At 37.0% G+C, this 24888-nt stretch overlaps 2 protein-coding genes across 2 annotated transcripts in view; both read right to left on the bottom strand.

Annotated features, from left to right (window-relative positions):
* The window catches only part of LOC125653646 (uncharacterized), a 276533-nt gene that overhangs the window by 65322 nt on the left and 186323 nt on the right, over positions 1-24888 (bottom strand). Inside the window, exon 43 of the mRNA XM_056145758.1 lies at positions 16526-16662. Coding sequence (XP_056001733.1) covers positions 16526-16662 — 137 coding nt within the window. The remainder of the gene's footprint in view (positions 1-16525; positions 16663-24888) is intronic.
* Positions 10024-24502, bottom strand: LOC125653647 (uncharacterized). Its single transcript, XM_048883215.2, has 7 exons — positions 24291-24502; positions 19444-19474; positions 16526-16642; positions 16208-16335; positions 12044-12182; positions 11200-11442; positions 10024-11077 (listed from the first exon to the last, which is right to left on the bottom strand). Exons 1-7 carry the CDS (start codon positions 24387-24389, stop codon positions 10818-10820), a joined length of 1017 nt encoding a protein of 338 aa, XP_048739172.2. The 5' UTR covers positions 24390-24502; the 3' UTR covers positions 10024-10817.

Raw genomic sequence — 24888 nt, 5'->3', positions numbered from 1 at the left:
TGAGTAAACTAGCACAAAACTCGAAACATAATAAATTATAAATAAATTAGTTCAACCTGAGGTTAGGATGTAGAAGTTTTGCAAATGTCGGCGTTCATTCTGGTGTGCCAATCTGAAATATATCTAAATATATACAGACTTGTATATAGATAATGCACTTAAGTATTTTCTTTTCTTATTTTTCAGTGTAATGATGTGTCATTTTCCATAACATTTGTAAGAGAAATGGTTCATTTACCTTCTACATCGTTGTTCGTCCTAACCTTGGTCCGGAAAATGCTCTAGTTGATGGCTGCTAAACAGTACTGTCTTTATATTAGATGTAGGCGATCAGCTCCTGCAACTCATGTGATGTGGCCATGACAGAGAGAGGATCAAACGCTGGCTGGATTCTGCACAGATTATTAGAGAACGGATATCCTAGTACACCAGGCCGCGTCTGCTATACACCATCCTTGGTCCTAGTTCTGTAGTTCGGTTTTTTGTGACCTCTCTAAAGCCTTTGACAGAGTCTGGCATAAAGGACTTCTTTTCAAACTTCAAACATATGGTTTACATGGTAATATACTTGAATGGTTTACAAGTTATTTAAGTAATAGAGAACAAATGGTGATGTATAGAAACCTTTTTTCTTCAACAAGAAGCACAAATGCTGGTGTTCCTCAAGGCTCAGTCTTGGGACCTCTACTTTTTAAAACTTATGTTAATGTAATTTAACCACTAGAGGTTAAATCCATTTATCAAAGTGATACGGAGCTTTTATTTTTTATTACTGTGCTATTTTCCGGCATCCAAAGGGCACTACCCCGGGTTCTTAGAGTCAGCCACGTCACGAGTTTTGAGATATTAGCCGAACACAGCAAAAAATGTTACGCCATACGCAAAGTCGTCAGTCGTCTGCAAACAAATTCAAGTTTCTTGTTTTTGTATTTGCATTACTCAACGAGCAATATTGACAATGCCAAAGAGGAAGAACCAACAACCCACGCCCGCAGTTAAGTCGAGGAGGCGCCCTAAGGGTACTGGTGGGTCGAACAACGCTACCTTAGTTCCCGCCCCAATTCAACTAGCAAGAGAACCATCAAACACGGGGACCCAGATCCCAACAACGCCATTTACCAACGAACAATTGCTTCAGGTGTCGCAAGCCGTTGCAGACATCATATCCAGGCAGTCTCAATGCATGCCCATAGAGCCCTTCCTGCCAAGCATGCCTGCGGATGAGCCGAGTACAGGTACAGAATCTGAGATATTTTCTAGTAACTATCTTGCTCAAACGCAGAGTTATGACAATGATTTGGGGCACATGGTGCCAAATGAATTGAAACACAAAATTGTAAATGGGGAATATATCAATTTGGGGCTGTCAGTTGAAAATCCTGAGGGGGTTGATCACAACGATGACACTAAATATTTTTCCATGAAAGAGGGTAGCCTTACTTTGGCCTCTAAGTCCAAAGCCAATGTCATAACCGATATACAGGTTTGGACTGATGCTTTCCTCATCTATGCGTCAATATATGCTTCAGCACATCCTGAGAGCAGGGCCCAACTATTTAAATATATCCATACCATTAGGCTGGGGGCAAGTAGAGTTAAGACCTTAGAATGGCGAGATTATGATGTTCAATTTAGGTTGAAGAAGGAGGTTAACCCTTCCCTTTCATTTGCTGTTGTTGACCAAGAGCTATGGCTCCTGTACATGTACAGTACAACAACCACCCAGTCTTCCTACAGCCAGGCACCGCTCCTAAAGTGTTATGATTTTAATTACAAGGGGCAATGTAGCAAATATCGGTCCAATATAAACATGAATGCATATCATTTTCACAAAATCACCCCTACATCAGGCATAAAACATCCTCAGACACCAGTTTGAATTTTAGGTCTGGTGATATGCAAGCAACTTGGCGACCTCAGCAACCCAAGAGATCCACACAAACAAGCTCAATTAGTAGAGCCCCTCATGTCCAGTCATTTAGATTTCACTAATATCACAACAAGTCAAGGTATGCAAGTTAAACAAATTATTGACCAATTACCCACTCAGTTCGGTGGCTTTAGAATTGTTGCAAGGTTTTACTTATGGGTTTAAGCTTTGTTATCAAGGACCACGTGTTGCCACTGATTGTAAAAATCTTAAATCCATGGCTGGTTTAAATTATCAAGCGATTCAATTAGATGTTAAGGAGATTTCATTGGGTAGAGTTGCAGGCCCATTTGACCACCCCCTCTGCAGAACCTTAGGTTATCCCCAGTGGGCATGGTGCCAAAGAAGGGGGGTTCTTCTAGATTAATTCACCATTTATCCCATCCCCCTGGAAATAGTGTCAATGATCATATAGATAAAAAGTATTGTTCTGTGAAATACTCAACTTTTGACGAAGCATTAGACATGCTCGCAAGGTTGTGTCCAGGAGCCCTAGTAGCACGTCTAGATATAAAAAATGCATTGAGGTTGTTGCCAGTCCACAAATCCGAATTTAAAATTCAGGGAATGATATTTGTGGATAAGTGTCTACCTTTCGGATGTTCAGTGAGCTGCGCAAAATTTGAGAAATTTTCAACATTTTTAGAGTGGGTACTTCAGCAGCAAACCAATAGCCTTGATGTGGTGCATTATCTAGACGACTTTCTAATGGTAGGTAGAGAGGGTACTGAAGATTGCGCGAGGCTAATGTCTATTTTCTGTTCCATCTGTTCCGATCTTGGGGTCCCATTGGCTCACGAAAAAACTTTTGGTCCTACAAACAACTTAGTCTTTCTCGGTTTAGAAATTGACACTGTCAATATGACAATCAGAATACCCATGGACAAATTGCAACAGCTTAAGACTCAGTTACTATGTATACTATCAAAACGCAAAGTCACGCTGAAAGAGCTCCAAGCCCTTACAGGTTTGTTGAATTTTTGTATTAGGGCCATTCCATCTGGTAGGGCTTTCGTTAGAAGGCTATATGGTGCTACTTGTGGACTGTCAAGACCACATCACAAGCGCAGGGTCAGTTTAGAAATGAGGGCAGACATTGAAATTTGGCTAATGTTTTTAGAGTGATTTAATGGAGTCACATCATACAGAACAGTAGATTGGACAAATGATTTTGAATTGGAGTTGTTTACTGATAGCGCAGGAAGTGTGCAATTATGTTGTGGTGCTATTTTAGGCCAGCAATGGGCATTTATGCGCTAGCCAGCTCAGTGGGAAGGGTCAGAAATTATTAAAGATATTACTTTTCTAGAGTTAGCACCAATAACTATGGCTTTCGATATTTGGGGCAAGAAACTAGCTGGCAGGCGATTAATCCTTGATACGGATAATCTAGCCCTTGTATCCATTCTCAATTCCAAAACATCCAAATCAAAAAGGGTAATGCATTTGCTGAGGAAGTTAGTTCTGCAAGGGTTGGTGTACAATATTCAGTTTAAGGCGTCCCATATCACAGGCCGGCATAATGTTAAAGCTGATTCTCTTTCTCGACAGCAATGGTCACGTTTCCGGGCCAGCTTCCCGGACTCGGAGGAACAACCAGTAGCAATTCCCCAGTCTTGTCTGCAATTGATATACAACGTAGATCTCAAGAACTCTTGAGTTACTCCATTTCCGACAATACTAGGAAGTTGTATGACACGGCACTGAATGTTTTTAACATCTTTCGCAAGGCTTACTACCACGAAGAAAAGTGGCCTCCTCATTCCCACGAATTAGTAAATTTCGTGTCATATAAGCAATTTTCTCCAAACACAATTAAATCTTACATATCTGGGTTATCATAGTTTTGCAAGCTACACAATGTCCATGATTCAACTCAATCGTTTTTACTCAGAAAAGTCCTGGTATAAACAGCCATGTGACTACTTATATGCTTAGGTCAGGGGGAAGTACATCAGGTATCCAGAGTTACATCGCGTCAACACGGACATGTTCTTTAAGTCCACCTTTCTGACATGGGCAATAACTTGTTTTTGTTTAGATTGCAACAGGCATTGCAAGCCTTTATTTAAGGATAATTCCGTTCAGGTATCCCCGAGACTTGGCGAAAACGGGCTATGGCTGCGCTATAACTGATGATCATTCTTTTAGTCATAGTTTTTTATTTTCCTACATTTATATTGACCATTTATAGACTATTGAAGGTCTATGATTTCTGTATTGACAATTAGTATTACCTAGTCATTTATGGCGTTATTGATTGACTTGATGATTTTTCACCCAGTACTCGATTGACATGGATATTAATTGGTGTTGAAGGTGGCAGGGGATTAAAATTGAAAGCCACACATGGGCTAGAGTGATTATTCAATATTGCATCATCGTGTCAAGCACATTCTGATAGTTATTCGTAACCGTGTGGTATTGTACGGGTTGCCCTACTGGTGGCGCAGCCTATGCCTGAGCATAGTCTCGTGGCGGCTATTTTGGCTCTCCAGTAGCGCTCAACAGCTTGTTTTCCTATTTGACTTTGTGTTTAAATGATTGAATTTTGCCATACTAGGTAATCAAACAGGTGAGCATCTGTGCCCAGGGCCCACCTGTTCATGCCTGTATTGTTCAGGGATGCCAGAAAGGCAATAATTGATGCCTGTCTCCCTTATTGTTATTGTAAATTGCAGCCGTGGCCAATATCGCCAAAGAAAAGTTTTTCAAGGTACAGTATGCCATTTCTTAAATTTTATTTTGTGCATGAGGATATGCAAGTCTGGACTCAGTGCATCTTTTTATTATGTGATTTAACCACTAGAGGTTAAATCCATTTATCAAAGTGATACGGATCTTTTATTTCTTATTACTGTGCTATTTTCCGGCATCCCAAGGGCACTACCCCGTGTTCTTAGAGTCAACCACGTCACGATTTTCGGGATATTAGCCGAACACAGCAAAAATGTGACGTCATACGCAAAGTCGTCAGTCGTCTGCAAACAAATTCAACCCTTCATACCACACCCCATTTTAATGTTAGATCGTTTTTATCGAACATTAATGCCGCTTCTCGTTTTGTTTTCTTGTGTTCATTTCAGATAAGCAGTTGGATTTCTCCCTCACATGCCAATATCCCAATCGTCACGGCTGGAAACATTTCTGCGACTGGAATAGTCTAGGTCACCTACACGTTTGTCAATGCAGTGTTCTACGAGACAAACGTCTAGGAGCATTCTACGATAAACATTTACACTCCATAACGAGGCTTATCCGAATTCTGATAAAGCAGCTGATTGGTTGATGCATACATGTAACGATGACTGACGCAGTCGAACAGAAGATAAACAAAGTTTTATCAGATTTAAAAATCGAATTCTCGCTGAAACCTTTAGAGAAAGAGTGTTTACTTAAATTAGCAAATAGGTCAGACGTGTTGGCAACTTATTACCAACAGGCTATGGGAAATCCCTATCGTATACGATTCTACCGCAATTAATGTTTGAAGAAGACCTGCATAGTAATACTAGTTCTCGTGAAGTCAGCATAATTCTGGTCATATCGTCACTGGTTTCTCTAATGAAGGACCAAGTTTCGAACTTGCAAAAACACAGCGTTTGCTTTCTTTAGAATAAGAGACACATAAACTGACATTTGGAACAGCTGTGGTCGTTGTTTTCTTCGGTGTCGCCATTTCCGTTTTTCGATAGCGCCCCCTCGCGGTGTAATATTTTTAAATAGAACGCTCCAAGGCGTTTGAGTGGGAAGTCAAACGGCTTGCGTGACCTAGGCTACGCCTGGAACAGCTTATGGTCAAGGCGGCTATTTTGGCTCTCCAGTAGCGCTCAACAGCTTGTTTTCCTATTTGACTTTGTGTTTAAATGATTGAATTTTGCCATACTAGGTGATCAAACAGGTGAGCATCTGTGCCCAGGGCCCACCTGTTCATGCCTGTATTGTTCAGGGAATAATTGATGCCTGGCTCCCTTGTTATTGTAAATTGCAGCCGTGGCCAATATCGCCAAATAAAAGTTTTTCAAGGTACATTACGCCATTTCTTAAATTTTATTTTGTGCATGAGGATATGCAAGTCTGGGCTCAGTGCATCTTTTTATAATGATGTTTCAGACAGTATGTTGTCAATGTGTAGATTATTTGCAGATGACAATTCTATTCAATGTTCGTCGTATAATGTTGCTGTAATTGAACGACACGTTAATCATGACCTAAAAATCTTAGACAAGTGGTCCAAACAATGACTTCTTCAATTTAACCCTAACAAAATAAAAGCAATGTTTTTACCGTGAAAAAATCTGTAGACCCCCCGAAACTAGTGTTTCAACAATGCCAGCTTGAATATGTTACTGTTCATAAGCTCCTTGGTCTACCTTTTCCAATGATTTAAGCTGGTCTATGTATATTGAAAACATTGTTCATAATGCGTATAAAAAAACTTGGTTTGTTAAAAAAGTTAAAATTTACTGTAGGAAGAAATACCTTATCAACAATGTATACAACTTTTATTAGACCTGTATTAGAATATGCCTCTGTAGTCTGGGATGGATGTGCAGGTTTTGATTCTCACCAGTTAGAAAAAGTTCAGTTATTGGCTGCCAGGATAGTAAATGGTCTTCCAATTTTCGCTTCACTAGATTAACTTTATTTTGAAACTGGGTGGGAACCCCTTTCTGATAGAAGACAAACAGCTAAATTAACAAATATATTTAAAATCCATAACAATCTAGTTCCCCAATATTTGAAAGAAACTTGCCCAAATATTCGCAGAAATTTATCATCTTATAATACCCCTAATTCTAGCGATTGCACACTTTCTAGATGCGACTTGAATTATATAAACAGTCATTTATTCCCGACACAGTTAAAAAATGGAACTTGCTGGGCTCAGAAATAAGGGAGATAACTTCAATTGCTAAATTAAAAAAACACATTAAAATAGCACCCTCAAAACCACCTTTATACTATTCATATGGTCAGCGATATCTTAATATTACTCATACCAAATTAAGACATTCTTGCATTTTGAATAATGATCTTTATCGTAAAAACATCATTGCCGCTCCAAATTGTATATGTGGTCATATTGAAGATGCCCATCATTTCTTCTTTGCACGCAAGAGATACATCAAGCAAGAAAATGTGGGGGGTTTTCAATGATCTGCTTCAGCTAAATGACGTTGCTATTGTCGATACCCACCTTTTATTATGGGGAAATGAATATTTTTCAAATGATGTAAATTTTTTATATTTTCAAAGCAGTTCAGAAATTTATTAAGAATTCTAACGGATTTTAATCTGACCTATATATCATAATATGTTTTGCATGTTATGCCTGATTATGTACTTACATGAACCTATATATAAGTAATAGTATATTATCATAATTGTATATAATAACGATTATTATATTTTTTGTGGTACGACAATCTTTATTAGTACGTGTATAACATACTATATTTTGTATACGGGAGAGGTTGTCTAAGTTGCTAGAACTTGTAACCAATCCCTTTGTATATCTATACAATATGTTCAAACCCTGTACTTTCGTTCACCCTGCTTGGCTATCCTTTGATAAAAACGTTCAGGAACTCCTCTCAAATGGCTTTCATGTGACCTAAAAGGGATTCATTTAAACTGTTTTGTTTGTTTTTACGTTCCTTCGAGAATTTTTCACACACATTGAGACGTCACCAACTGTATGTGAAGAATTAACATTTAGACCTAGGATTAGCGCTCAGGGCCGTAGCAGTAAGGGTTCGTTAACGTGCCAACAACCGATCTCCGAACTGAAAGACCCTTAATACTGGTGTCGTCCTAGTGGAGTGGAGCAGAGCCAACATGAGTCCGGTGTAAAAGAAAGGTGGCTGATACAAAGCGGAAATTATCGTCCGATCTCGCTAACCTGAATTTGCTGCAAATTAATGGAACATGTTGTCACGACTCATGTTATATTTCGCAGCAGACTCTCCTGAGAATCTCAAGTTATTGAATTTGTTGACGATATCACTAACAACATGGCGACAGGGAAAAAGACATACGGCTTAATCTTGGACTTCTCTATATAAAGCTTATGATAAGGACAGCTAAAGTCACCTTGTACATCAATTAGAATACTACGGTATCCGAGGTAGAGTTATAGTGACCGGGGGAAATCTAGTCAAGTGAATGTGGAGTCTGAAGTGCACCTGGAATCGGTCCTTGGGTCCTGCCTATATTCCTACTTTACAGAAGGGCTCGTCGGAGAAGATATGGAAGATGGAGTTTCAACCTAGTAAATGTAACCTGCTTATCATCAGCAGACGGACGAACATCAAACGTCATCAATGCTAAATAGACACATATTAGAAACAGCGGAAAGTGCCTTATAACATCTTACCTGAAGAAGAGCGACCATATTACTACTGTAGCGTGCAACCGTGATTTCTCAATTTAGACTGAGCTACTTGCTCAAAATATTGATTAGCGATGTGGGTCCTCTCGGCTTTATTCCGAGATATTGAACAGTGATTGGCAGTAAAATGATTTGAGACAATGATCAGTTCCAATGATTAGCTATTTTACAAAGAACAATTATAGCAAAATTTGATCAACTCAAAATTACTCACTTCAATTACTCAATATTGCTCAATGTTTGTCTTTGCTCAATTTGACTCAGTCTGTATTAATGAGAATAATGTAGCAGAAGTAAGGGTAAAGGTGATCAATGTCTCATTCCTATGTAAAGTATTTAATAAAGTTATATTATTACTGACTTTGTATAGGAAAGACTTATTTAGCCACGTCTATACCTTACCGTTGTTAAGCTTTCTCTTTTAATCGATGTTCTTCTTGGTCCAGATGTGTGTAGACTGACTTTGTTTCGCAGTATTTATACCCAACAGCTTCAAGCTTATTGGATAGTGACTGAGCATTATGATTGGCTAAAATCTAGCTATTTGATTGGTCAATGTATCGGTAACTTTCAATCCACTTTCGGATTCACAACTTTAGCTCGAATAAAGGAATATGTAGGAATACATTTATCACACAGAGATAATACCAAATTCGTTTCACTACCATCTGTGAAAAAGCTAACACAACGTTAGGCTTTCGTCGTCGCAACTTCAACATTATTCAACATATGTCAAAGAGAACGCTTATAAATCATGGATCTGTTGTTAAGATCCATGGCTCAATACGCATCGTCAGTCTGGGACGCACACCATCAAAACGATATCTACCGGCTCAACATCTTACAATATGTATAATGAAGAGCGGCCTGCAGTGTCAGTAAACGATATCTACCGGCTCAACATCTTACAATATGTATAATGAAGAGCGGCCCGCAGTGTCAGTAAACGATATCTACCGGCTCAACATCTTATAATGAAGAGCGGCCCGCAGTGTCAGTAACAGATATTGAAATAGGTCTAGAGTTGATAGCATAATAGATCTAGAGTTGATAGCGTGATAGAACAACTTGACTGGAGACCATTACATCATCGTTGCAGATATGCCAAACTCACCATGCTTTATAAAATCGTAAAAAATGAAGTATCCGTTTTCAAGACCACCAAAGCGCAGAACGAGGCATTCTCATCATCTTGCCATCCAACCACCATATGTCAAGTTTGACTCTCCCTTGACTTAGAACCTATACCCCGGTGATTATGAAAATTACGATTTTGTCAGAGGCCTTCCTAGTCTACACGACTATTGGGTTTTTTCCGCATGCGATATTGTAGAGAAGAAAACTTTTTGAAGATTGGTCCGTTTCTGGCCGTTTTTTGTCCCTACCCCGATGTCCTAGGGATGCAGGAGTCCTAAAATTTACAATCGGTCTCTCTTGTCCGAAAGATGTTTCGTTTTAAATTTGGAAAGAATTGGAAGGGTAGTTACATACATGTATCAAGAGGTTAACAATGTTAAATTGACAACGGACGCAGACCAAAAGCCTGAGTAACCCAGGTGACCTAAAATGAGAAAATAAAAATGCGGTGAAAAGACCATTGTCGCTAGCACGGGACCTACTATTTCTCCTTTAAAACCCATTCATTTCTGATAAAAGATCAGTAATAAAAACAACACAACACACTAAATGGACTAGCAACGACACGCACCAACTTTAATGTTGTAACAATACTACGTACTATAATTGCATAATATGTATATACAAGTTGGATTAGTATAAAATTTAAACGTGTTAACAGCTCTACGTGTCGTCCTAAACTGATTTTACATCGTTACTCGATTAAATCCGGTTCTATTGAATCGCATGACTGAACATACCTATATAGGTATTCGAATTGAAAACTTGAAATATCCGGAATAATAATTATTCATTATAATTACCAAGTAGAAATCGATTTCTGTCTAATTCACCCCTCAAATGAAAGAGATCACCTTTCTCGACGACGTAGTGTGAACAGAGACAATAGGCGTGTTTTGCGACGATGTGAAAAGGCTGACGGTCATTTTGATTTCAGCGTTGACAATTCAAAGCCGACTTACACCACCTCGTCATCATAAGAATAAGTGACGTGAAATGGTGGGCAAATCACACATACCGTTGTTGTACGACAGTTATATGTGTGGATATTACAGTTCCTAATTAATGTCTCCTTGGAGACGAAACAGTCAAATTAGCAACATTTTCTGAACTATGTGAATCACATGTACGACACTCCAAGGACCTTAAGTTATAACTGAGTGGTAAAAAGTTAGCTATAAATAGATAATAATGAGTTATCATAGTAACCAACTGCATATGTTTCCATGGCAATATACATGTATATCTATACTAAACAAATTACAACCGTGAACCTTTTTGTCAATCGCCATAATTTAGCCAAATTTTAAAACTGACCAACATTGGATGTCTTATATATATATATAGATATAGATATTAGACACTGGTATCATCATAATTATCCCTCTCTTCGCATTGCATACATCCGCTATGTGATTGCATTTTCATAGTTCGATGAGCAATTGGCATTAAAACATGTAACTCTTCTACTTCGTTGTTTGACGTCAGATCCCCTCCTACAACTGGGGCTGGTAAGTTTCCGCTTCCTATGGTAACAGCACTTACGAAATCTTCTAGGTCATTATGGGGTTTTCTCGGTTCAATATCCAAATCCGCATCATCATTATAAAGGTTACCTGTTTTAAGAGCAACTACCCTGATGAGGATGTGGTACACCGTAGTGATTTTGTGAAAAATTAATTTTACAAAACAATAAAAGCATGCAACACCAATATAATTAACAAAGATTAAAACTTGCTTTGTAGCTCTCTCTTTCTTTTTACAAAGAAAAGTATTACTCCAAACGTGGCGGATCCAAAGAGCAGTGTGCAAACAGCAATGGCCGCTATGTGACCAGTCTTTAATCGTGACACCACGTGACGTGTTACAGAAAGTGATTTGTTGACCAGTGTACCGTATTTCCCAGCATTAACTGTTGTCCAGTGGGGGATGGGATGCTCAGGAAAATTGTTGTCCAGTAACATTTTGTTGTCTGGGGTATCTATATTAAGATAATAAGCAATAAACTACATTATCATCGTTTTCTGATATACTAACAATTTCTAAAAATTATCTCCGACACGTTCTGTACGCAGTTTCTTAATTTGCTTTCAATCTTCTTCACTAATATTCACTGATATAGTGTCTGTAAAAATGAAAGCGATTCATAAATCTATGAAAATATTGTTGAATATCGTTTTTGGTGTTCGTTTTGCTTCGACTTTTTATCTTTAATGTTTGGAAAAAGTATGACAAGAATCGAAGTTACACATTGTATTATTGCTATACTTTATATTAGGTATTTTAACGAGCTCTACTTTTAATGTAGATCATGTGCTTACAATAGTATACAAGAAGGAAATAGAGCGCCAAACGATATCTGATAGAGCGCCAAACGATATCTGATAGAGCGCCAAACGATATCTAATAGAGCGCCAAACGATATCTAATAGAGCGCCAAACGATATCTAATATTTACAATGTGTGATCATCAAATAGATATCGATATTCGCATTTAATCTCTTGCCCTAAGATATATAATAATGTGATCATCTGGCCTTGCATTTCATTCCTTAACGGATGTGACGACAGAACTGACATACCTAAATATGACGGATAATACTCGGTTGAGCAGGCTTTATTTCCATACTGAGTTTTGTTAAGAGATGGTTGACTCCAAACATATCCATTGACATATCCCCGGACATCACGGTACGTACAGGTCACACAAAATACCGCCTCCTGTTTAGTGAAAGAGCTTCTTAGTGGAAGTAGTACATTTCTTCTCAGATTTTAGTCTAGATCGGAATATCCTTAATTAGATCTACATGCAACTTTTACGGCAAATCATGCATAATACATGTATTTCACACTTGCACGTCCGACAATTAGACATGTCTATCGCAGAACAATACAGACCCCAAGCAAAAAAGCTCAAGCCGGAAAAAGTTTGAAATCTCGCGTCAATTTGTGTCATCTCATTATATCCTACCATTAATACCGGTGTTGTATAGCAGCCTTCCCCCCATAGTAGCTTTACCTCCCGGGAAAATGGCTATATAGTAGCCTTCCCCCCTAGGGGGAAAGTTTACTATATAGTAGATCTTCCCCCATAGCAGGGTTTCCCCCTCACGTTTTTGGTTTTGATTTTAGAAAACAGATTGTGGAAAGTCAATCAGGCTTTGTACAACAAATATTGATATTGCATAGATCTGAGTATCGAAGAGTGTATGTTGCCGATAGTTTGAATGTAGATACATGTATTTTCATAGAGATACATTTTAGAGATATAGTTAACGGTATTACTGAGAAAGTATAAAACATGCGAAATTATATATGAATTCATAAAAACATTTTGTGGAAAACAAAGAGTAAGCCCATTTACAATGTATCAGAATAAATCTTTGTGTTCAATGATGTTCTGCAGTCCTAATTATGTCGATATCTTGAATTAACAAGAGGCCAATAGGCCTTGACGGTCACCTGAGCCCATGCATGGACCTGTTTGAAAGGTTCTTGTATGCACAATCCCCAAAAGCTTTTACAATTGAAACATTTGGTAGACTGCATTATGTAACCTCTTTACAAAAGCATTCAGTGGTCAATATCTCAATATATTTTGTAAGATTAATTGACGGAATTTCAGACCCCTTCACCCCTTCCAGCAAAGTCTTTCCCCAAAGTATTACTCGGGTAGGCAGCATCTTGATCACCTCATCTTTCATCTTTTTATTTATCTAGTTTTCATATAACATCAAAAGAAGTAGACATAAGGTTTTAAGCATTATAAACATTAACTCTCTTTGACCATTTACCCCCTTCCCCCATCCTGAAACCCTGCAACCTGGTTTACAAATTAAACAATTTTGTTAGATCATGAAAATTACAATTTTGTTAGAGGTTTTCTTGCCCATCATTACTATATGCTCAGTTTGTCTGTTATTTGCCTAGTAGTAGAGAAGATTTTTAAAGGAATTGTCACTACATGTATATGATTAATATGGCCACGCCCTAACACAGGAACCCCTGTCCCGGGGGTCATGAAATTTACAATTTTGGTAGAGACTTTCTGGCTCATCATTACTATATATTCAGTTAGTCTGTTATATGCCTAGGCGTAGAGAAGATTTTTAAAGAATTGCATAAATTTTACAATTTTTACCCCAACATTAAGGCCCATTTTCATATACAATGGGTCATGAAATTAACATTTTCTGGTTTCCTTCTCCTACAGATGTTAGATACCAAATTGGGTAAAGATTGGTCCAGTAGTTTTTGAGAAGTTGTGAATACTGGACGGACGATGGACAAGGGACGACGACTGACGCAGACCAATAGCAATAGGTCACCAGAGTGACCCAGGTGACCTAAAAATGTTTATTATAAATGGTATTTATAAGATGGTATACTGAGTCCATTTAAGACTTTAACCTGTAACGGAGAACAGTTAAGCAATTTATGTTCCAAAAACGGCTCCTCAAGTATCAAGGTATTAGCATTTTACAAGGAGACACATTAGGGAGGAAATTAGTGAATCTCGTATATTCAGCTTTAAATGAATATTTATAGGATTTCCAGTTGCATTCTAGAAATGAGTTTGAAACATTCAAGAATAGTCGCTTTTTCATTTTCTTTGTAAAAGAATATTAACAAAATAAAATCCACAAATCAGAGAGAAACGCACATGAATGTATTGTGCAGGACTGCAGTTTTAACACTTGAATAATTCTATCCTATAATTTTATAAAATTGTTATATGAAACTTAAAAAGTAACGAGAGGCCCATAGGCAACATTGCTCACCTGAGCAGCAGGTCACAGCAATAAACAAGCTTGAGCAAAACTATCATCAGTTCGTCAATACAACCTCGCATTGGGTCAAATGCTGTCTGACGTGTGTCATACCGATTGTTAAGCCGTTCTTGGCACACTGATTTTGACTGCGGATAACTCCGTTTACCTGATCAGGATATAGGGCTCACGGCGGGTGTGACCGGTCAACAGGGGATCCTTACTCCTCCTAGGCACCTGATCCCACCTCTGGTGTGTCCAGGGGTCCGTGTTTGCCCAACTATCTATTTTGTATTGCTTGTAGGAGTTATGAGATTGATCACTGTTCGTTATCTTCACCTTGCATTATACTAGTACTTACATTCAGAAAAAAAAAATCAAAGGTAACAACACAAAATTCATTATTTGATTATCGTATCCTCCTGTAGAGGCCCTATAACCCTTCATTTAAACAGATTTAATCTAATAATGCTTTGTGCCAAGTTTAGTTGAAATTGGCCCAGTGGTTTTGGAGAAGATTTTGAAAAGTCGTCAATGCATGTTTCCTATTTTGCTGTTATTGTGGCCCTTCATTTAAATAACCTTGAATCCCCATTACCCCAGGTAACTTTGTGCCAAGTTTGGTTGAAATTGGTCCAGTGGTTCTGGAGAAAAAGTCGAAAGTGTGGAAAGGTTACAGACAGACAGACGACGGACAAGAGGTGATCAGAAAAGCTCAGTTGAGCGCGCTAAAAACGTTTTAGGAATGGAATGCATACTAAAAATCAAAACTTTTCCAGATTATTCTTCCTATAGGAATGAAATATGATGAAATTGTCCATCTGTCAGATTCAAAATAAATTCATCTATGGAGGAAGTATGTAAACGAATATGTATAAATCAAAGTAGTGACAGTACAGTTGGAACTGAGTCTGGAATAATTACGATAACATATTCACATCTATAAATCCATCAACGACCTGAGAACAGTTGTGGGGGGGGGGGGGGAGTTTCCTCTCAAAAACATCTAATTCAATTGAAAAATCCTACTTCCCCCTAATGAGGTGTAAAGAATCATGCCTAACGAGAGAGCGAGTTGATTCCTTAGTAGCGGCAATTTGGAATCAGGGGTAGGCAACCAACAGAATTGTACAATTTAAGTTTACTCCACTATCTGTATGAAAAGTTTTTTGTGTTTATCAATTGGAGAGAGACAATTTTGATTCATCGAACGATAAATACTTATCCGTTTAATTAACAAATTCTGAGTTGCCTTAATAGGTGCTGTTTTAAAAGCACGAACTATTCTGATTTTACATTCTAAATACGTATATGATTGTTTTACATAACATTCGACTGAATGAAACGATGTTTGTTGAATTAATATATATTTCCAAAAATCCCAATCAAGGGAATTCGGAAATTAACTATCCATTTAGGATATAAAAGAAATGAATAGCCAGAAAAGGATTAATTTCAGAATGGAAAGAATATGTATGGGAATGGTCCGCTGTAAACGTAACCCGAATGAAAAGAAGGGGGAAAATCTACTATATAGTAGGTTTTCCGTGGGCGTCATCTGGCTGTAAAAGGGGGAAAATCCTACTATATAGCCACATTTCCGTGTGGGAAGATCTACTATATAGTCATTTTTCCGGGGGGGGGGACTACTACATAGCCATTTTTCCGGGGGGAAAGATGGCTATGGGGAAAGGCTACTATACAACACCAGTACTATATAAAGGGTCTGAAATCTCAATTCAATTTGACGTAATTTGTATTCATTGCCCCCCTTCTACCAAATATGCATAATACCAAAGTTGAAAAGAATTGGAAGGATAGTTATCAAGAAGTTAAACTGTGTTAACGCACGACGGACGACGACGGACGAAGAAGGAATAGCAATACTTTTAACAAAGGAAGTGGAACGCGTGATACTGGGAGAATTATTCTCGTGTTTTACCAATCACATTTCAAGTGTGTTTAAAAGTGTTGTACCTTTTTGTCGGTGATACTAATTTTCTGCCACCGGTTTTTGTGAAGTGTGATCAACATAGAAACGGACTCCATGGGATGGTCACCAACGGTGAGATATACCCGAAAACCGCTCATAAAGAAAGCTGAAACTAGAATGTACTTATAGCATAGTTACACACAAACGTACACAGTGTCCTTTATCCCAATATATAAAGATTTAAATGAAACAAAAATGAACATCAGAGTGTATTTACAAAATTAAACATTGTCTACTAACTCTGTGAAATAAATTCCATATACTGCAATAAGGATAAATGGGATTGTGAGTGATTTACTTACTATCGTCAGGGCTCCGCCAACAGAACCGAAAACAGTCGCTATCTGTGCATTCAGTTATGGCATTGCATCGTGGGGAACCAGGGTTTTCCTCGGAGAATTGTAACTTTCTTAAAATTTCTGAAAGGGCACTTTCAGAACTAAAGTAAAATTCTTTCTTAATGATATTATGATACATCAGAAAAACCGTGTATATATAGAGTACAATGTATGGAGTACAGTATATGTATAGAATACAGTGTATGTATAGAGTACAATGTATGTATATAGTACAATGTATAGAGTACAGTGTATGTATAGAGTACAATGTATGTATATAGTACAATGTATAGAGTACAGTGTATGTATAGAGTACAGTGTATGTATAGAGTGCAGTGTATGTATAGAGTAAAGTATATGTATAGAGTACAGTATATAGAGTACAGTATATAGAGTACAGTGTATGTATAGAGTACAGTATATGTATAGAGTACAGTGTATGTATAGAATATAGTGTGTGTATAGAGTACAGTGTATAAAGTACAGTGTATGTATAGAGTACAATGTATAGAGTACATTGTATGTATAGAGTACAGTGTATGTATAGAGTACAGTGTATGTATAGAGTACAGTATATCTATAGAGTACAGTATACATATAGAGTACAGTATATAGAGTACAGTGTATAGAGTACAGTGTATGTATAGAGTACAGTGTATGTATAGAGTACAGTATATGTATAGAGTACAGTGTATGTATAGAGTACAGTGTATGTATAGAGTAAAGTATATGTATAGAGTACAGTATATGTATAGAGTACAGTGTATGTATAGAGTACAGTGTATGTAAAGAGTACAGTATATGTATAGAGTACAGTGTATGTATAGAGTACAGTGTATGGAGTACAGTATATGTATAGAGTACAGTATATATATAGAGTACAGTGTATGTATAGAGTACAGTATATGTATAGAGTACAGTGTATGTATAGAGTACAGTGTATATATAGAGTACAATGTATAGAGTACAGTATATGTATAGAATACAGTGTATGTATAGAGTACAGTATATGTATAGAGTACAGGATATGTATAGAGTATAGTATATATATAGAGTACAGTGTATAAAGTATAGTATATGTATAGAGTGCGGTATATGCATAGAGTACAGTGTATGTATAGAGTACAGTATATGTATAGAGTACAGTGTATGTATAGAGTACAGTATATAGAGTACAGTGTATGTATAGAGTACAGTGTATAGAGTACAGTGTATGTATAAAGTACAGTATATAGAGTACAGTATATGTATATAGAATACATTGTATAGAGTACAGTATTTGTATAGAGTACAGTATATATATAGAGTACAGTGTATAGAGTACAGTATATATATATATATAGAATACAGTGTATAGAGTACAGTATATGTATAGAGTACAGTATATGTATAGAGTACAGTATATGTATAGAGTACAGTGTATAGAGTACAGTATATGTATAGAGTATAGTGTATAGAGTACAGTCTATAGAGTACAGTGTATGTATAGAGTACAGTATATGTACAGAGTACAGTATATGTATAGAGTACAGTGTATAGAGTACAGTGTATGTATAGAGTATAGTGTATAGAGTACAGTCTATAGAGTACAGTGTATGTATAGAGAACAGTATATGTATAGAGTACAGTGTATAGAGTACAGTATATGTATAGAGTATAGTGTATAGAGTACAGTCTATAGAGTACAGTGTATGTATAGAGTACAGTATATGTATAGAGTACAGTGTATGTATAGAGTACAGTATATGTATAGAGTACAGTATATGTATAGAGTACAGTGTATGTATAGAGTACAGTGTATAGAGTACAGTGTATGTATAGAGTACAGTATATGTATAGAGTACAGTATATGTATAGAGTACAGTGTATGTATAGAGTACAGTATATGTATAGAGTACAGTGTATGTATCGAGTACAGTGTATAGAGTACAGTATATGTATAGAGTACAGTATATGTATAGAGTACAGTGTATGTATAGAGTACAGTATATGTATAGAGTACAGTATATGTATAGAGTACAGTGTATGTATAGAGTACAGTGTATAGTATATGTATAGAGTACAGTATATGTATAGAGTACAATATATGTATAGAGTACAGTATAAATTTAGAGTACAGTATATGTATAGAGTACAGTATATGTATAGGGTACAGTATATGTATAGAGTACAGTGTATGTATAGAGTACAGTATATGTATAGAGTACAGTGTATGTATAGAGTACAGTATATGTATAGAGTACAGTGTATGTATAGAGTACAGTGTATGTATAGAGTACAGTGTATGTATAGAGTACAGTATATGTATATAGTACAATGTATAGAGTACAGTATATGTATAGAGTACAGTATATGTATAGAGTACAGTGTATGTATAGGGTATAGTATATGTATAGAGTACAGTGTATGTATAGGGTATAGTGTATGTATAGAGTACAGTATATAAAGTACAGTATATATATAGAGTACAGTATATGTATAGAGTACAGTATATGTATAGAGTACAGTATATATATAGAGTACAGTGTATGTATAGAGTACAGTATATGTATAGAGTACAGTATATGTATATAGTACAGTATATGTATAGAGTACAGTGTATGTATAGGGTATAGTGTATGTATAGAGTACAGTATATGTATAGAGTACAGTGTATGTATAGAGTACAGTGTATGTATAGGGTATAGTGTATGTATAGAGTACAGTGTATGTATAGGGTACAGTGTATGTATAGAGTACAGTATATGTATGGTAAGGACATTGATGGGCTGGTACACTGCTGTCCTTCCTTATTTTTTAATGAATGAAATTTTTATAAGCTAAACTTTAGAAAAATGTGCATAGTTATCATGTGACAACAACCTCTATGTTATGCTACTTACGTTCTGAATCTTGATAAACATCACACCGAATCTATGAAAAGATAAAAAAAAAAATCAACATCTTTAATTTAATCTCATACAGACAAAAGCATAAAGTACACAATCAGATCAATTTATAGAATTAAATACTAAAAGAATATAATACGTAACTTCCGAGATATCAGCTCTTCTGTGATAGAGGTGCGTTTAATGTTCTGTTGAACGCTTGGGTGGGTACGAGATGTATACATATACTATAGACTAGCTATGTAAATACGGATAAAAGTAATGAAAGTGTAAATTTTGCTTATATCAGCTGTTGGTATACATTAAACTGACCATATTAAGAATAATATTTGATTCAATTAGGCCATTAGATTAAATATGAAATTATTTTTATATCTTCTTCTGCACGGATGATATTCTAATCAAAGAAAAATGGTGATTATCGATTTTTGTTTGAGCTGTTTGTTTTTTTTTATTATTAAATACAACTAAACTTACTAATATTGTGTGCCCCTGCAGTTTGGGTGGTTGCATGATGTCTGATAATCGGCCTTTAGGCAATATATGAAGGCAGCGATAAACATTTGTACCCACCGCGTGTGGACGATAGTATGTTTTGTGTCTCACTGTGCGTAAGAGTTCCACAAAGGGGAAGAACTCTTGGGTAACTCGAAAATTGCGTATTATAGGTGATATCAAATTATCTGGTATAAATAACTATTTCCGATATTGTGCATTGAAAACTGACTATTCAGAAAGGGTCCTGGGATTACAACATCATAGTGCCTCCCAATGACCCTATTGTAGCGAGTTTCAATAATTTATTTACGAAATGAATTTCATTATTAGGTCACCTGAGTCGCTCAGGTGGCGTTGCTATTGGTCTGCGTCAGTCGTGTGTCCGTCAATCGTGCGTTAACAATTAAATATTTTTAACTTCTCGATAACTGCCCTTCCAATTCATTTCTTTGGTATGAAGCATTTTTGGAACAAGGGGGACATGAATTGTAAATTTTAGGATTCCTACACCCCTGAAACCTCAGGGTTGGGGCAAAAACTGCCAAAAATTTGCCAATTTTCAAATTTGGTTTCTACAACTGCACGTCTGTAAGAAAAACTTATTTTAACAATGTAGAATGCCTCTACCATCTTATAACTTTCATGATTCCTGAGGCAGAAGTTCTGACTCCAGGGCTGGACCAAACTTGATATATATAGTGTTTATGTAGTAAAAACAATTTAACCCGCCTGACCGCTACATTCCTCCCTCCTTATAATTATGTCTTGAACGAAATCAACCCATGATATTTATCCCCTGGCAAGCATTTTCACCTGTCAGTTACAGGGGCTGGTCTACGGCTCCAAAGGTAACAGGAAGGGAAAAAATGTAACGGACCAGACCGAGATTCGAACCTGGGCCCCCTGAATATAATATTTACTATTTTTAATTTTATCGACCAATGAAAAAAGGGCTATCCCAAAATTATGTCAACGTAGATCTACGTCCACCTTTCAGCGATTTCTCGATGTTTGACGGTTGATTATAGCCGATAAATGGACTTTATTTCCAGTTCACCATGACGATGCGAGAGGTAAGACCTTGACAGAGTTGCTTCTAAACGGTAGGGGTCTAATTATCATATTATATCGAACTTTTCTCCGAATTTTTTAAGTGATGCAGCTGGTAAAAAAGAAAACCAAGACGGCGACGTGATATACCTTGTGAATATTATGTTTACAGGAAGACAATTTTTTTTATTAAAGATATTTAAAACGTCGAGTGCCTGTGCGCTGATTCTATAAAAGTTATCGAAGGATACGTAAAATATTGTTATGATTCTGACAATAAAAATCCCAGAACTCCATTACGACAAATAAAACAAAGAACAAGGTACGATTGTATACATAAAAAGGCCCCAAAAAATTCTCTATAAAATGTGTCTGGAATTAATTAACCTTAGTCAGCGTTTTAAGAAGTAAAATATATGCCAGGTATACTATGTCAACAAAATCAGAATGATATTCCTAAATGGATAGCATTATGACATCATGAATAAGACATTTCCCGCCTTTTTCTCAAAATAAGCCTGAAAACTGTCAAATGTCATACAGATTATTGCTCAGGAAAAGATGTGCGCATTTGTCGAGCAAAATGAAAACGATATATATTGTGTATTATTTTAAGATGAAAAACATGCTTGAATATGAATTTGCTCGACGCATGCGCTGTATGTTTTCTGAAAGGAAAACCACCTGAATTTGTGGATATTTTCATTGAAAATTGCATTTTTACAATTTTATGCCAACTTCAAGCTCTCGTCATATGATACAAATCATTTTGCTGATCAAACTGAGCGAATTTTGTGTTTGCTAATATATTTCTTACTTGAATGCCAGGGTTTGAGCTCCAAGTGAAAACATCGATATTTTGGGCCAGATGACTTTAGAAAATGTACCTACTTCTTCGTGTGTTACTTTTCATGAATACAAGTCACCGTGGACGGTTTCTTTTGAAAGGGAAATTCGTGCTCATGAAGATAATTGGACGAACTAGCACTATTCGCCCTGGCGCTGATACTGAGACGAACTGGCAGTAGTCGCCCTGGCGCTGTTATGGCAGTGCCCATCACTGTCTACGTTAGGTTCACCTTGTTATAACAGAATCATCTACTTTTTCCAACTCAAAGTCTTAGACAAAATCGCTTGGTTATGAAGGTTTTGTTTGTGTGTTGCTTTATATCCTAGGACAAACTTTACTCCTGTAGCGGCATCATCAGCCTTAGGTAAGGTGCTACAGACTTTTCACTTCTGTAGCGGCATCATCAGCCTTAGTTAAGGTGCTACATACTTTTCACCTCTGTAGCAGCATCTCCAGCCTTAGGAAAGGTGCTACAGACTTTCCACTTCTGTACCGGCATCATCAGTCTTAGTTAAGGTGCTACAAACTTTTCACTCCTGTAGCGGCATCATCAGCCTTAGGTAAGGTGCTACAGACTTTTCACCTCTGTAGCAGCATCGCCAGCCTTGGGTAAGGTGCTACAAACTTTTATCCGTTCTATGCATGGTGATCACGTGTGTGGCAATAAAAGTTCCTTATTATGCTAATGCCTACCGCGGGGACCGTGTAATGACCTGATAGGCGATTATTCTATCTGCATTCAAGTATATTTAATAAGAAATATTTGTAAAGCATACACCTCTGGTATATCCAGGGGTCCATGTTTGCCCAACTATCTATTTTGTACTCCTTACAGGAGTTATGAGATTGATCACTGTTCGTTATCTTCACCTTTCATACTACCACAGTCAAAGCAAGAAAGCGCCGGGGACATGCATTAAGGACATGAGTAAACTGTCAATGTGTTGCTTCTTTATTATTTCGTCAAAATATGGTGAATAGTTAGATGTGGACTATTCCCGTCTTCTTTGAAGGTCGAGTAGACATCAATTGCACCCTTCTAGCTGGCATCAAAATCATGGAGTACATCACTGAACTTTGTGATCTTTTAAACTAAAAATCACCATAGCCTTAGGTCTTTAATACCAGTGACCAACCCATGCATGAAATATCATCACCATCATGAAAAAAACTTCTCAATATATTGGACATTGTACTGCGATTGCACCTACTGACCTTTGACATTCTGACCTAAAAATCACAAGAGGTCATCTACTACTCATACCGAACCTATATATGAAGTATCATAACAACTGAGCAAAAGGTTCTCAAGATATTGGGAGGACACCAATTGTATAGAGAGCACCCAGTGAAGTTTGATATTCTAACCTAAAAATCAATGGGGTCATCTACTACCGATATCCAACCCCTGTATGAAATATTATCATAGAAAGGGTTCTAAGATGCTGGGCAGACATCAATTTTACAAGTACTGCATTGCACCCAGTGACCTTTGGACCTGAAAATCAATACTAGGGACCATCTTCCACCAATGACTAACCCCTGTATGAAATATCACTGTTAAAGAAAAGATTCTTAAAATATTGGGTGGACACTAATTGCACAAGTACTGCGATGCACTTGGTGACCTTTGACCTGAAAATAAATAGGGCCCATTTGCTACTAATGATTAACCCCTGTATGAAATATCATTATCGAAAGGGATTTAAAACTATTGGGCGGACACTAATTGTACAGAGTAATGCATTACACCTGGTGACTTTTGACCTGAAATCAATAGGGGTTCTCTTCTACTCATAACCACCCCCCCCCCCCCATATGAAATATCATTATGATCCTCATGACACTAATTACTTACAACTGTACAATATCAATTCACCTTCCTTTGCCTCTATTTACAAGTGTACAATACAATCTCACCTTCTCGTGACACTAATTACAACTGTATAAATCAAAATCACCTTCTCATGCCTCTATTTACAACTGTACCATACAAACTCACCTCATGCCTCTAATTCAACTGTACGATACAAACTAACCTTCTCATGCCTCTATTTACAACTGTACAATACAAACTCACCTTCTCATGCCTCTATTTACAACTGTACAATACAAACTCACCTTCTCATGCCTCTATTTACAACTGTACAATACAAACTCACCTTCTCATGCCTCTATTTACAACTGTACAATACAAACTCACCTTCTCGTGACACTATTTACAACTGTACAATACAAACTCACCTCATGACATTATTTACAACTGTACAATACAAACTCACCTCATGACACTATTTACAACTGTACAATACAAACTCACCTTCTCGTGACACTATTTACAACTGTACAATACAAACTCACCTTCTCGTGACACTATTTACAACTGTGCAATTCAAACTCACCTTCTCGTGACACTGACTACAACTGTAGAATTAATGCCCACCTTATCTTGGCAGTATCCACTAGTATTACACTGGATAGAACACATTACATCGACTAGGAGACAGGAGAAGATTGTTATTGTAAATGAAGCTGCATTCATTACTTTTCATAGTCCACGTGTAAACACACCAGTGGTATACAGTTATCAGCATTATTTCACCTGCATGTATTCAACATGTTATACACTAGCTAGGGTACAGATAGATAACACTTACATCACTGAGATTATACACTAGCTAGGGTACAGATAGATAACACTTATATCACTGAGGTGTTGTATATCTGTGTAATCGGAATCTCTTGGTCTTTATCTACATGTTTAATAGATATCTACAAAGTAGCTTACATATGTTGGTTACTGACATGGAAGTGTTTGATTGCAAAGTGCCTATCTAATATCTACAAGTATTACGAACTACGAATGTGGAAGGTGAGATATATTATTGGTCAGATGGCCTAACTACATGTAAACATATCTTTCAAATGTGCCACTGTTATACTTACATGTAGTACGATTTAATCTCCACAATGAATTAAAAAATGGAAATCGGTAATCCGATAATCTCTGTACCGATAGATATCAACATCTGTGAGGATAG

The sequence above is a fragment of the Ostrea edulis genome, chromosome 7 (genome assembly GCF_947568905.1).
Source record: "Ostrea edulis chromosome 7, xbOstEdul1.1, whole genome shotgun sequence".
Classification (NCBI taxonomy): Eukaryota; Metazoa; Mollusca; class Bivalvia; order Ostreida; family Ostreidae; genus Ostrea; species Ostrea edulis.
Note: the sequence above shows the minus strand (reverse complement) of the source record. Positions and strands in the feature narration are given on the sequence as shown.